The sequence below is a fragment of the Plecotus auritus genome (genome assembly GCF_963455305.1).
Source record: "Plecotus auritus genome assembly, chromosome: 8".
Classification (NCBI taxonomy): domain Eukaryota; kingdom Metazoa; phylum Chordata; class Mammalia; order Chiroptera; family Vespertilionidae; genus Plecotus; species Plecotus auritus.
Window position 1 is genome coordinate 69,685,599 of NC_137782.1, and position 15,694 is coordinate 69,701,292.

The window sequence follows — 15,694 nt, forward strand, 5'->3', positions numbered from 1 at the left end:
CAATTTCTCTCAATTTTCTGCATGATTGATTTGGTTTTTCTTTTTACAGGGAGATATTAGAAATAGATAAGTTTTTGTAAAAAATATATCTTTTCTTCAGAGAGGGAGAGGGAGTGAGAGAGAGAAACATCAATGATGAGAGCAAATCATTGATAGGCTGCCTCCTGCACACGCCCCCCCCACCCCCCAGTGGGGATCGAACCCGCAGCCCAGCCCCGGCATGTGCCCTGACTGGGAATCGAACTGTTACCTCCTGGTTTACAGATCAACACTTAACCTTTGAGCCACACCAGCCAAGCATGCAACTTTTTTTTTTTTTTTTTTTTTTTTAAATGACACTTAGGAAACTCCTGTAGTGTGAAGAGTGGTTAGGTTAACTAAGGATGTTGGGATTTAAGGTTGAATATTTGAGAACATGGAATGTGTCAAATACCTTGAGTATTTATTTGGTTTGATACACGACAGGTCCACAGGATAGTGCCCATTTTCCTAATATTAATAACATCTATTCACAGCTATGGAATGCTAAGAGGACTCTGGCAGTTGAAATTAGCTGAGTCAGGGTTTGGGCTTTTTGCTTCTAAAATCTTACCAACTCTTCTTTGTTATTTTAACAGATTGGTTAGGTATGACTTCCTGAAAGTAAAAGGCAAGGAAAAACCAAGTTTATTTCATAATCAAATCTTCTGAAATGAACACTCAGAAAGATATGTTAGTAGATAAAAATAAATTTTAATCCATATTTTAGTATATGTACTGCCAAAGTGAGCACTAATCCATATTTTAAATGAGTGATTTATTTTCATTCTCAAGTTTTCAAATCGCTTTTTAAAAATTCTGACTTTCATATTATAGTTCCCTTCCCCCAAAGTCAGTTTTTGTATAAAATAAACAAAATCTGAAGACATACTATACCTGTTCAAACAATGTTAAATATACATGGTGTTCCCCAAAAATAAAACCAGTATTTATTAACAAACAGTTGATTTTCAGTGTTTAAAAGAATCTACAGAAATGAATTATTTCTTTTTTGTCAATGCCTGTTTTCAAACTGATGACCATTCTGGTTCAGGCACTGTTGATAATGTGAACCAATGAAATCGCAAACATCAAGAATCATTTTGTTCGGTATTTGTGTGTATGCATTTCCTTGACTCTTGCTGGTTTTGTACCATAAACTTTATCTTTTATCTATCCCCATAAAGAAAAAATCTAGTGGCACTTCAGGATAAATTTTCTTTGTTCAAAGCTTATTCTGGTTTCACCCATCATTTCAAATCAGTTAAATGTGAAAAAGTGAAAGTTAAGTGTTATCAGCTGTTAAAGTGCATATACATTTGGGGGGTGGGTAGACACCCTATATTTATATTTTGTCATCTGAAAATGGTTCACAGGCACGAGCAAGGTTGGAATTGAGAGAGCAAGCAACCAAAGAAGATGCCGAAGATATAGTAGAAATCATGAAATATAGGTAAGACTAAAATTTTTAATGTTTTAAATGAAGTACCTACCAGTCATCTTTCCATCTTAAATATAGATTTTAATTAGACCAAGCAAAGTTATTTTTATTTAGCCCATTGGATCACATTTTTCTCTGAACAAACTATACTTTTTTGGTTTAAAACTTGTGTAAGTAATCTTGATACTAAAAATTTTTTTGAATGGGTAATACATTCACATAGTTCTAAAATCATTTCAAAAATACATATTTAGAGAAGACTTGCTCCCATCCTATTTACTACCCACCCATCCTTTACCAAAACACCCATTACTTTTTTTGTAAATAGCATATGAGTTAGACTGTTCTGTATCTTTTTTTTTTTTTTTTAATATATTTTATTGATATTTTACGGAGAGGGATAGAGAGTTAGAAACATCGATGAGAGAGAAACATCGATCAGCTGCCTCCTGCACACCCCCTACTGGGGATGTGCCTGCAACCAAGGTACATGCCCTTGACCGGAATCGAACCTGGGACCCTTCAGTCCGCAGGCCGACGCTCTATCCACTGAGCCAAACCGGTTTCGGCTGTTCTGTATCTTTTTTTAAAAATTTGACATTATATCTCAAGATCTTTTCCTATTAGGACATAGAGAATTCTTCTTTTTATAGCTAAATAGTATTCTATTATTTAGATACATCATAGTTTAAGCAGTCCCCCATTGCTAGATACATGAATATTCTTCCATTCTTTTCCTTTTACAAACAATTTTGCAAAGAGTAATCTCTATAAGACACTTATGTGGGTAAGTGTATACCTGTATGAGAAATTCTCAGAAATGATATTTCTGGGTCCAAGTATAAATAGATACTTTAGGTTGTTAACAAATATTGTTAAATTGTATGCTTTGTATTTTATATCATTTGGTAGATCATGATTCCTACAAGGTGAAAAAGGAAAGAAGATTATATTTTAACTGATTGTATGTCTACCTAAGACATTGATTATTATTATTTTTTAAAATATATTTTTATTGATTTCAGAGAGGAAGGGAGAGGGAGAGATAGAAACATCAATGATGAGAGAGAATCATTGATCGGCTGCCTCCTGCAAGTCCCAAACTGGAGATCGAGCCCACAACTGGGCATGTGCCCCGAGTGGGAATCGAACTGTGACCTCCTGGTTCATAGGTTGACACTCAACCACTGAGCAATATCAGCTGGGCAGACATAGATTATTTTTACTCAATAAAAGCAAAAGCTTATTTTAGATAGGGTTTTTTTTTTTTTTTTTCAGTTAAAAATTTTTAATAGATTCACACATTCATATGCTTCAAAATTCCAAAGTTTAAAAAGCACACAGTGGAAAAAGTTTGCTCCTACCCTGTTTACCAGTTACCTATTTCTTCCTTCTTTTGCCCCAATGGTGGCAACATATCTTTTGTGTTGTGACTTTCAGATATAAAATACCCATCGGAACTCTGTATCTGTGTATTCTTTTTCCCTCTTTATGGAGAAATGGTAGCATGCCACACACATTCTATACCTTGCTTTTTTTATTTAAGTGCATCTTGGAGTTCATTCCATATCACTGCCTAAAGAGCTTCCTTTTATTTTTTTGCAACTGCATAATATTCCCTTGTGTGAGTGTATAATAATTTAGAAATTGTTCTTTTTAATATGCTCTCATAGCAATTAATATATAAGAATCTACCTTTCCAAGGCTAAAAATATATTAATTTAAAGATGAAATTATTGTGTTAAGTAATTTCTATTTGAAAGTAAATTGATTATTCCCACCCCCCCCCCCCCCCTCCACCCAAGAGCCCCTGTTCTGGGGTTTGCTTGGAGTCAGAACCAGGTGACATTGCCTAGCTGTTCCCCTGGCTCTGAGTGAAAGTGGTATAGCATAGCTGGAAGAGCGGGGGCTTTAGAGTCTGACCTGGAGCTACACAGTTAAACTCTGCTTCTCAGTCTCCTTTTGTGTAAACACACCACGAGCGATGGTGCTGAGGTAGCATGCAGTAAGGCTATATAAAGTGACAAATACGGTTCTGGCACATTAGTGGACACTGGTAACTGACACTATACTTATGACAAATAGCACTAGCTTTGATGATATTAAAATGAGACTGAGCAGATCTCCCTTTCTCTGACCTATATCACACACTAAAGCAGCCGTGGGCAAACTACGGCCCACGGGCCGGATCCGGCTGTTCTATCCAGTTCTCTTGCTCTCCCCTCCACTCCTTTACTTTGAATTTATATTAGTTCACACAAACACTCCATCCATGCTTTTGTTCCGGCCCTCCGGTCCAGTTTAAGAACCCATTGTGGCCCTCGAGTCAAAAAGTTTGCCCACCCCTGCACTAAAGGCTTCAAAAACTGGCAGATCTCACATCAGTCTTCTATGCCTTCCATCTAAATTTTCTATTAGCTCTAAGCTGCAGATCCTTTTCTTCCTTTCCTCGCAGGGAGAGAGTTTACTGGTTGTCTCTTCATTCCTCAGCTAGTACTGGCTTGTCCGTGGAGGCCGCTCTGTTCCCTCTGCTGCCACTAGAAGCATGCTGTATGAGTAGAAGGGCACCCACGCTACCTCCTGAAGGTCTAAGCCTTAACTTACAGTTTGTTTCTTGCCCTATAGGCAAGAAGTTCTTAAAAGTAGTAACTGTCCAAAATATTTTTAGCCCCAGCCAATGCCATAGTGAATTTCATAGTGGCCACTCAATAAATACATGTTTAAATCTCTGCTGCATGAGGCCTTATGATAATTCCACATTTTTCTTCTTATAATCTGGAGACCTGGGATGAAAATTCCTATAGCCATGCCACCTTGGGTAACCTTGTTTTTCCTCCTCTCCCATTAAGCATGCTGGGAACTTACTCTGATGAATTTGGGAACCTGGATTTTGAGCGATCCCAGCATGGTTCTGGAATGAGCAATAGGTCAACAGCAAAAAGATTTATTTCTGCTCTCAACAACATTGCTGAAAGAACTTACAATAATTTATTTCAATTTCATCAACTTCGGCAGATTGCCAGAGAACTAAATATTCAGGTATGATAAGCCAAATACTTAATCTTTTTTATAATAATGTCAGCAGGTCTTTATTAATGTATAACAGAACTTTTAAATATCAAAATATTTGGGTTAAAAGAATGGAATAGGCACCCTGGCCAGTTGCTCAGTGGTTAGAGCATCAGCCCTCAGACTGAAGGGTTGCAGGCTCAATTCCTGGTCAAGGGCATGTACCTTGGTTGCAGGTTCAGTCCAACCAGTTGATGTGTCTCTCTCTCACATCTATATTTCTCTCTCTCTCTCTCTCTCTTTCTCTCTCTCTCTTTCTCTCTCTCTCTCTCTCTCCCCTTCTCTCTCTCCCCTCCTCCCTCCCTTTCATTCTCTCTCTAAAAATCAATGGGAAAAAATATCCTTTTGGCAAGGATTAAAAAAAAAAATGGAATAGGCATTTTGGAAAACAAAAACAAAAAACAAGCTTGTTTTCTTAAGTTATGAAACTAGCTGTGTACAGCTTTAAAGAAAGTTTTTATCTTTACCTTCTTTTCAAAAGTTTCTCAATATCATGATAGTTACTGGAAAACTTGTTTTTCAGACAATCCCTTGTGGACAAGTGATCTTAATATCTTTGAACCTCAGTTTCTTCATTTGTTAAATGGACATGGTTCCACCTGCTCTACCAATGGAAAAGTTTAGTGAAAAGGGATGTAATAAGACTTTTTTTGTTAATTATCACCTGAGGATATTTTTTCCATTGATTTTTCTTAGAGTGGAGGGATGGAAGGAGAGGGAGAGAGAGAGAAACATTGATGTGAGAGAGACACATCAATTGGTTGCCTCCCACCTGCACCTCAACCAGGGCTGGCCTACTTTCTAACCACTTAGCAACACTAGCTAGGGCTGTTTATTTTTTTAATTTATTTTTAATTATAGATGACATATCATATTCATTCAAATTTATATACCTTACAAAGTGATCATCACAATAAATCTAGTAACCATCTGTCACCATACAGAGTTATCTTATTGACTCTATTCCCTGTGCTATACATTACATCCCTGTGACTTATTTTATAACCAGAAGTTTGTACTTCTTAATCTCCTTCCCCTTTTCTGCCATGTGACACAATTTATATGGAAGATTGCCTACTTAATTTCAAAAGTTAGTCAAAATTTTTTTAACACAAAGCTAAAACAAATATGAGATTCCCTGCATTATAGAATCCAAAGTTCATATGTAGACAGTTTTCTCTATAAGTACAAATAATTTTATTTTCCCAAGAAACTTGACAATTATACATTTGTTTTTGAGAGATTTTAAAAAATAGTATTTTGCACATTACTTAGTGGTCTCTTTTTGTTTTGTTTGGGCTAACTCTTGATATTTTCTTCCAGGTTGCTGATTTTGAAAATTTTATTGGATCACTAAATGAGCAAGGTTACCTATTGAAAAAAGGCCCCAAGGTTTACCAACTTCAAACTGTGTAAAAGGACTACCAAGCTAGGACCTCCTGGGTTAATTAGCATTTTAAAGCCATCTCAAGAATGGAGAATATGCAGAAAAAATAACTGTTCTGAAAAATGACTTCCCAAAAGTAATATAATGAGAAAAGAGTGTTGAACTAATTTAAAAAGTGATAGTCATTTGTTAATTTTCACAATTTCTTCTGTAGGTTAAAAAGAATTTTTTAAATCTGAATGATGCAATTATAAATTACTTATAGTTTTGTTTTTTACTTGTCTTTGATTCTTTTTTAAATTACATTTACTGGGGTGACATTGACTTCTTTTAGTCTTATATTTCAGTTTTTGTGTGTGTGTGTGTGTGTGTGTGTGTGTGTGTGTGTGTGTGTGTGTGTGTGTGTTGTTTTGTTTTGTTACTCCTCACCCAAGGGTATTTTTCCCATGGATTTTTTTAGAGAGAGTGGAAAGGAGGGAAAGGGGGGAGAGAGAGAAACATTGATGTGAGACACATCTATTGGATGCCTCCCAAATGGGCTGGGGATTGAATCTGCAACCCAGGCATGTGCCCTTGACTGGGAATCGAACCCGGGACCCTTCAGTGCTTGGGCCAGTGATCTAACCACTAAACACCACCAGCCAGACCATTGCATACCAAATGTCCACTTGGGGAAGCATTCACAGAGTTACTTTTTTAAATCCCGCCACCTCCTCCCACCTGAGCACATCATGTGCACTGTAAGTTAAAACTTTTTTTTTCAAGTTTGGTATTAATTTTATTCTATTTTTTGTATAACTTTAAGTACAGTTTTATTTCTACAGGCCTCAGGAAATGGGTAGAAGTCACAGGACAATCTCTTTTCTCACCAAAAAAAAAGTTGCATATATTTTGATATGTGTTTGTCCTAGAGGGGAAAACTGAAATTTACATTAGCAATGCTGTTCAAGATCCTTACATCAGACTGAAAACCAGTCTACATTAGAGATTTTAGTCCTTTGTTCATCAGACAGAAGCTAAAAGCTGTCAGTGAAGATGGAAGGATGACAGGCATCTGGCATGGAAGGAGGAAGGAATGCAATCCCTTAGAATGGTGTGGTGGTTTTCTTTTTAAGTCATCTCTGTAGGAAGGTGCTGGGCAGGCATCCCAGAGAAAGGATCCAAAACTCCTTAAATTGACATGAGTTTCAGGCACTGCCACAGCAGTTGGTACAGGAGAACCTACTATCTCAGGTTCAGGCGGAAACAATTTTGCTTAGAATGCTAGATGGCCAAACTTCAGCCTGTGGTCCAATGCAACCCTGGCCTCACTTGTCAACAGTGAAAAGTTAGTCTGTTAGAAGAACCAGCTGTAATCACACCACCTTTTGCTACCTCATGTTGATTGTTAGGAAAAGATTAACTTTGAACTTTCTGAGCTGTTAATTCCTGGGGACTGCTTTATTCCTCCCAAAAGACTGTTGGTGAAATAATCCTCAAAGGCTGAAAGCTAAAACCTACCAATCCTAGGCTGTACCTTCCTGCAGAAGAGCAGCTGACCTGCTATCCCACCCAAATCTCAGCCTGAGGTATATTTCAGTGAAGGCAGGTAGCTGTGCTTCTCAAAGCAGAGAAGCAGTTTAAGAGCAGAAAGGTAAAGGAAATCTACAAAAGAATTATCTTGATATAGATTTATCCCATAGTGTGAGGGAGAGGGCAAAGAACCCAGTGGCATTTTGCTTATCCAGCAATTTCTGTCTCTGTGGTGACCAACTCCTTCCCATTCCATAGGGTCTTGAACTGCTCAGGGACAGGGAACTCATTCAAGTGTCCGTCTTCTGAAGAAATGAGGACATTCAGAAGATTTGGCACAATCTCACAATCCAAGGAATTCTTACTCAAGTAAACATGGCAGCCATCTATTTTGTTGATGGAAATGGTTGACATTTTACCCATTACCTGAACTTTGACATCTCTACTATTATCTCAACAATGCCGAGCATATCATCAAATACCAGACTGAGTTTCTTATAGTTAGCTACTGTAATGGAGTTGATTTTGCCCTTGATTTGCAAAGTCATGTTGACACACTTGTATATGTAGCCATCTGTTTCAGCTCTGTCATCAATCACCTGCTTTTGGAACACTGTCTCCATATCCACAGTGTATGTCAGAGGCATGGGATACTGCCTTCAGGTGGCCTACCGCCCTCTCCCATCTTTCTACCAGATTTTGCATGTCAGCCATAATGCACCACCTCAGGACTGCCAACAGCCATTCTCCACTTCCCCACAGTTACTTTTTAATGTTTAAATAGTTCTGACACACAAAAATGAATTTATCTTTCAGAAATAAACTGAAACTGTTTCAATTTATTTAGCTTAACGTTTTAGTTACTGATAAATTTTTAAGATGTATTATTTTTATTACTAAAGATAAACATGTACCTATCCTATATAATAAAGAAATATGCAAATTTGACCCTCATGCCCTCACACAAGATGGCTGCCCCCATGTGGTCAAAGATGGCTACCACAAGATGACCGGCAGGGGGAGGGCAGTTAGGGGCAACCGGGCCAGCAGGGGAGGGCAGTTGGGGGCGATCGGGCTGACAGGGGAGCAGTTAGGCATCGATCAGGCTGGCAGGGGAGTGGTTAGGGGGTGATCAGGCTGGCAGGCACGTGAGCAGTTGGGAGCCAGCAGTCCCATATTGTGAGAGGGATGTCCGACTGCCAGTTTAGGCCCAATCCCACAACCAGCAGTCAGACATCCCCCGAGGGGTCCCAGATTGGACAGGGTGCAGGCTGGGCTGAGGGACACCCCCCCTCCCCAGTAGCACGAATTTTGTGTACCGGGCCTCTAGTTTTAAATAAATAGCTATGCAAGGCTTATATAAAAACCTATATTTCTACATTCCCTAATTTTCTGCTGAATTTCAACTGTGATCCTATTTAACTCCATTTTTCTAAAGACATGCTAGTATTGCTAATTAAGTTTTTGGTTTTAAAAATCATTAACTTTTGACTATAGAAGGTCAGAATGTTGTTAAGTCCTTTTTTGTACATATTATATACTTGCCCATTTCCAATTTTGTAGTACATCACAATTTTGTTAAATCTATATTCTGCCTTTGCATTATAACAACTATTCATTTCCTTGTACTTTTTGTTTTCTCTAGAATAACTTGTTTTTTAACTACTTAATTTTCTATGAACCTCCCACTAATTTGACCTAAGGCTCCACTGCAAGTCTAAGCCTCTTCTCAGAATGTACAACAAATCAAGTACTGTGTCTCTCTTAACTTCTTGGAAACCTTTCTCCTGGAATTCTTTGGTCTTTTCCAGTCAGAACTACACAGCTGTCATCTTGGGACTTCTCATTTTCTCTCCCATTTCCTGGCTCCTGTGTCTTCTTTCTTGTTTTACTCCCTCTTTTTGGTAGAACCCATCTTTTTTCTCTCTTAATTTTTTTTTGATTGATTTTAAAGAGAGAGAGAGAGAGAAGAGAAACAGAAGCATCAATTTGTTGTTCCGCTTATTTATGCATTCATTGGTTGTTTCTTTGTATGTACCCTGACCAGAGAATCCAACACGCAACGTTGGCATGTTGGGACTGCTATAACCAACTGGGCTACCTGACCAGGGTGGGAAGCTATCTTCTAAGTAGCTTCCTGAGAAAGAGTTCATAAAGCAAATTCTGTCCTCACCCCTGGATTGATAGTTTGGGCATAGAATTTTAGTTTGGAAATCATTTTCACTCAGAATTTTAAATATTGCTCTGTTGTGTTAGTTTTCAGTGTTGCTGTTTAGATATCCAAAGGCAGTGTCATGTTTTTCTTGGTGTGTGACCTTTTTTTTTTCTCTTCTATTGGCACCTTTCTCCCATGATGTTCTGAAATTTTAGTTTTTAACTCTATCATGCTGGTTTCTCATGCCAGAAATGTTGGGGTTATCTTTACCTCTTCTTTCTCTCATCCCCGTATCCATCAAAGCAAATCTTTCAGCACTATCTTCAAACTATCTGCAATCTAATTACTCTTACTTATTTCCAATTCCACTATTCCGGCCCAACCCATCATCTCTTGTCTAACTTCCTAAAGACAAAGACTTTGCTTTATTCACTGCTGTTGCCTTAGCAGTTAGAACAGGTTTTATTCACTTGCCACCTTTCCTGTCCCCTAAGGAACTTTACCTTTACTCTTCTCTCTCCTAAGCTCCAAGGGCCTTTCTTTTGCCTCTGTAACTTACTTCATGAGCCCATTTCTTCTATAGCTCACTTCTTCCACCTGTGACTTTCTAAATAAACTTTCTCTTATAGTTTGAGTCTTGGCTCTGAATTCTTAGCCAGAAATCAAGTACCAAAGTTGCTGAACCAAGGTCTAATCGCAGGTAACATTCTGGTGCTATTTTCCCCACCACCAGCAAACGTATGATCAGATCAACCTGTGATGTTACTTTCGGTTACTGAACTTGTACATACCCCCTTTTGTGTCCATATAACAAGCAATACAAGAGACATAGACAAAACAATGAAAAAACCCAAGAGTTCATAGGCTCCAGAAGCTAGCGTCACAAATATTTTCTCCTGCTCACCACGTCTACTTCCACTGAACTTTGCAGACAGATCAGAGAGACTGTCAGGGTACAAAGCTTACCTCTTGCTGGCTTTTGTCAGATTTCCCAGGTGTAGCAGTCCTAGGAGCTAGCAGTGTTCCAGCCAGTGAGTTCTGGCTGGCTCTCCAAAACTGTGGGGGAGGAAAAATAATTTCCCTTCCACCCTTCTAGGTTGTTCTGCCTGATCTAAGAATCAAATTGACGTGAAAACTGATTAGCAGAATGTGGAGAAAGAGGCCACATACTAAACCTGATAAGCTCAGGGGAAGACTGCATGGCAGCCTTACAAACTCAAGAGATCAAAAGGAACCAGGATAGGATGGTCTGAATATAACTAAAAGCTGGTCATGGCAGGTAATCATGTCCTAGGCCTGTATCTTCCTTGACAAAGGTCAATCTTTACCTTAAGTGAGCCTGTCTCTGGTCTTCTTTGTATCTAAGAGAAGTTTTGCATCTAAGATTACTTTGAAATGTCAAGAGTAATTTTCTTTTGCAGACCCCTCAAGGCCCAACTGCCAACTCCAGAGAACGAAGTCACAGAAACCCTCATTGTTATCTTGTTTCCTGCAGTCCATCTCTATGTGCTGTTATTAACTGTCCTTTACCCACCAATGTAAAAGAAGTGTTTCTCCATTTTGCTTTTTATCCAATCAGAGAGTGCTTTGCTTTGCTTTCTCCCACCCTCTTAATCTACCACCAATTTCATGTAACCCTCTTTACCTCTCCTCCTTTTATTCTAATGTATAAAATAAGCTACAAAATTGTCTTTCTCCAGAACATTTTTGTTACCAGACTAAAGGGGTCCATTTCCCTGCACACATCAAAGCCCAATAAGATGTGAACAGGAGTTGGCAGCAAAGAAAGGAAAGATTTTAAGGAAATGGCCCCAGACTCAGAGTCACAGGTAAGCAAGCACTCAAACCTAGCTCCCCAATGGCCCACACAGGAACAGATTATATACAGGAAAAATTAATCATGGTGATTAAGGGAACTGGGGTTGTGGGCTTTACTGATTGGTTGGGACCAGGGTAGGGAGTAGCTGGTCATTGTATCAGGTCCTGATGTTAACCACGATGTCATCTGTCTGGTTCTATGAGGGTGTGGTAACACAACTGAGGTGTTGTTACCTTTAGTTTGACCAAAACTCTGTTTCTGTGGTCAGTAGACCTGAGCCTTTCTTATTCCTTAGAGAGTTTGATGCTGATCAGAATCTGATGTCCTTAGGGCTTAATGATAAAGGAAAGGAGTAGATGGACAGAAAGGAGAACAGGGTCATGTTAAAGAAATGGAGTTTATGTGCAATTACGTTTTCTCAGTCCATTGAGATTTTATTTCCCAGCAATTGCCATCAGTTTGGCTCAAACTCCTAAAAGTTCTCTACAGATTTAGATGTTTCTTAGGTTGACAAGGAGAAAAGCAAAATGTAATTTGATAACATATATACCTCATGTATATATACCCAAGAACACCAAGTAATTTGCCCAAATGGGAGAAGCCATCACCTTAAATACCACTTTTTTCTAAAGACAAAAAAAGGTGTTGGAGGGAGTCAGTTATGAGAGATTACCAGGAAAAGCACTGTAAACAAGAGTAAGATTGTTATATACAATTAAGTCCATGCCTTCTCTACTGATAATGAAGGCAGTCCTGGTATAGTGAGGGAAACATGCTTAAAAATGGGCATTTCCCTTATAAAAGTAAATATCCTTTCAGAAAGAGCAACTTCTACTTGGTCTTCAGAGCTTCTCCCATGTCTGCTGTTTCTTAAAAGGACCTAGCCTAAAATTATAGCCCAAAGAGGCATATTTGGGGGAGGCAAACAGCTCCCCATCAGCAGCAAAAAAACATTCCATTTCATTCAGAACTGAATATGAAAACAATTCTGCAACATTGCAATATTATTTTTTTCCCAAAGACTCATTCTTTATTTTGATACAAAAAAATAAACCCTTCAACCTCTAAATGTCACTTTTTTCATATTGTTGTAGAGCAAACTTACAGAATATCTTCTAACAGCTCCAAGGATATCACATATGCTTTTGGAAAAAGTCATTACTATTTGGATTCAAACACACATCAGTGTGGAGGAAGGAATAACTAATTATCTCCCTCTTCTGACTTCCAATAATTTTTTCTAAATCATCACAGGAAAGCTAGTGGTTAGGATGTCACATAATTATGCCTGAATCTGCTAAGGGAGGTGAAATCAGACATCTGAATCCAGCTAAATATAAAAACTTGACCTTTTATCGCCCTTCTCTCCTGCCTCTGGGTAGGAAGGTTCTACTTTATATCATCATGGGCCAGCAGTAGGCTTGAGTTATGAGTTATGTCTTTTGGTTATAGTTGCAAAATACGCCATCTTGAGGGTTTAACATCTCCTGGAAAGAAGCAAGCTAGAGTCAGACTGCTAATCTGGATTTGCTTAGATGGAAAACATTTACACTAGGAGTCCAGCGGATGTGCTGTAAACATTGAAATAACCAGGCCTGTACTAGTCAGCAAGCTCAGTCAATGAATCAGGATACCATCCCCAGACCTTTACGTGGCACATCTGAAGTTCTCACTGTACAGTTGTGGCTTCGGCTCCATCAACTATGGTTATCTTCTCTGATTTTAATGCCTATCAGTCTTTACCAGCTGTAGCAGCCACTGCTTGGTAAAACTTTGCCACGAAATCTGGCTCACTGACCTCCACCTGCCTGACAAATTCATTGTGCTCCTCCTCAGCCCAACCTGGAACCCACTGATCCCAAAGACGTAGCTGGAGCTCAAGAGAATCAAGATGGTCAGTTGGCTCCAGACACACTAAGCGGCTCCAGACCTTCTAGCAATGGCTGTAATTTTCCAGGCACTGCTTTAGTTACCAGGTCTTGTAGGAAACGTTCACGCTGGGAACCTGACCAACTGGCAAACCAGTGAGGAATACACTTCATTTCCTGGGTAAGACATTGGGGGAGGGAAGAGTTAATAGAATTGCCTGGCACTGAGGGTAAGAGAGAAGGGAAGGATAGCTTGCACCGAAGATGAAGATGATTCTAGTAGCATCCTCACACCAGATGGCGGAGCTGGAGGAGGTGACTCTGGACGGGAAGCCTCTTCAGGCGCTACGGGTGACCGACCTGAAGGCCGCACCGAGCCACGAGGCCTAGCCAACAGTGGGCAGAAGAGTGCCCCGGTCAAGAGGCTCAGAGGGGTGAGGAGGCGGCCTCGCCCGGGCGTCGGAGGGGAGCGGACCCAGTAGAGAGGAGTTTCTGCCGCGGCTCGGCGCGGGCTCGCTCAGGCCGCCAGCGCGAACCTCCGGAGCCGCGCGGTGGTTGGCGAGGCTCGCGTGGGAATTGAGACAGCGCCGGTTCCCGCCCTAACGGCAGCGGCTCGAGCCCGAAATGGGAGGGTGCGCACTCCTCTCCCCGAGTGTCTTAAGCCCCTCCCTCCTTCCCCCACCCGCTCCTTGTTTGTGCCTCAACATTGCAATATTATTGAATATTAATATCAATAAGTATAATGTATGACATAAATACAATATTAATCATTAATGTATAATATGAGCCAGTTAATTAACAACTGGTTATTATTTTGGATATTTCTGTAATAAGTGTCCTAAGCTCTCTAAGTCTAGCTTTCCTTAGCTGTAAAAATGTGTAGATGAAAAGGGGCCACATGCTAACCTGATTAGCTCAGGGAAGGCCTGCATGATCTGAAACGAAAACTTTTTTTAAACCTCACCTGAGGATATTTTTCCATTGATTATTTTTTTTTTAGAGAGAGAGGGAAAGACAGAGAGAAATAGCGATGTGAGAGAAATACATTGATAGGTTCCCTCCTGCATAGGCACTGACCAGGGCCTGGGCTGGGGAGGAGCCTGCAACTGAGGTCTGCCCTTGATGGGAATCAAACCCGGGACCCTTTGGTCCACAGGCTGACCCTCTATCCACTGAGCCAAACTGGAATTAAAACTTAAAATTAAAAAGCAGTTTATGGTGGGTAGTCATTTTCTAGACCAGTATCTTCCCTGACAAAGGTAAATCTTTACCTGAACTGAGCCTATTGTCTTTTTGCATCTATGATAACATATCTTTGGAATGTCAAAGTAATTTTCCTTTTTCCAGACCCCTCAAAGCACAGGCACCACTCTGCAGAGACCACAAATCCCCTCATTGTTATTGAGTTAATTGTTGACTGTTAACTATAGTAGTTACTATACTGCACCCACCTAAGTAAAAGAAGTATGGATCTATCATTTAACTTTTTATCCAATCCCCCCACACACTTTGCTGTCTCCTGCCTCCCTAATCTATCACCAATGGATTTCATGGTAACCCATTTATGTCTTCTCTTTTGATTGTAACTTATAAAACAAGGTGCAGAACTGCCATTTCCGTAGCATTATCTCAATCCGTTGAGATTCTGCTTCCCTGCAATTGTCAACAGTGTGGGCTCAAGTACTAATTAACAAAAATTCTTTACAGGTTTGAATGTTTCTTATGTTAATAAATGTAAAGTTAATAATGAACCCTACCTTAGAGTTTTTTTTTAAAATACTTTTTCACTACTGTACGTATTTTTTTTTAATATATTTTATTGATATTTCACAGAGAGGAAGGGAGAGGGATAGAGAGCTAGAAACATCGATCAGCTGCCTCCTGCACAGCTCCCACTGGGGATGTGCCCGCAACCAAGGTACATGCCCTTGACCGGAATCGAACCCGGGACCTTTCAGTCCGCAGGCCGACGCTCTATCCACTGAGCCAAACCGGTTTCGGCCTACCTTAGAGTTTTTGGGAGCATCAAATGGGATAATGCACTTTCTACACACACACACACACACACACACACACACACACACACACACACACACATCTTGGTTATAATGAACACCCTTTTCAGGTAAACAGTAATTATCATTGACATTTTCTAAAACCTATATTTTTGGCATATGCAACGCTCAAAAGAGGAATAAGAGCTGTAAGTTAACACTGATTATTTCTTCTGGACCACTTTATCAATATTTAAACCTAAAAGAGCCGAGAACGCCGCGCACACCTGAAGGGGATTCTTCTGCAGGCCACAGGTTTGGGAGAATTTCAGGCTGGGGCCTGAGAAGGCTGCGTCCTCTCCCGCCACGTGGACCACGCGGTCACCCCGCCCGATGTTCTCCCTATTCCCTCCCACGGGCTTCGGTCCTGG

General features: G+C 39.9%; 1 protein-coding gene and 1 pseudogene across 3 annotated transcripts in view; one reads left to right on the forward strand and one right to left on the reverse strand.

Moving 5' to 3' along the window:
* MCM8 (minichromosome maintenance 8 homologous recombination repair factor) overlaps positions 1-6,232 on the forward strand; it is a 42,988-nt gene extending 36,756 nt beyond the window's left edge. For both annotated transcript variants that reach the window (XM_080683369.1, XM_080683368.1), the window contains exons 17-19: positions 1,395-1,471; positions 4,309-4,498; positions 5,852-6,232. In XM_080683369.1, the coding sequence (XP_080539495.1) occupies positions 1,395-1,471; positions 4,309-4,498; positions 5,852-5,944 (360 nt within the window). In that variant the 3' untranslated portion in view covers positions 5,945-6,232. The remainder of the gene's footprint in view (positions 1-1,394; positions 1,472-4,308; positions 4,499-5,851) is intronic.
* Positions 6,233-13,133: 6,901 nt separating this feature from the next.
* LOC308256363 (uncharacterized protein C14orf119 homolog) lies at positions 13,134-13,555 on the reverse strand (annotated as a pseudogene). The gene has a single exon. The product of its transcript is annotated as an uncharacterized protein C14orf119 homolog (transcript).
* Between the last annotated feature and the right edge of the window lie 2,139 nt (positions 13,556-15,694).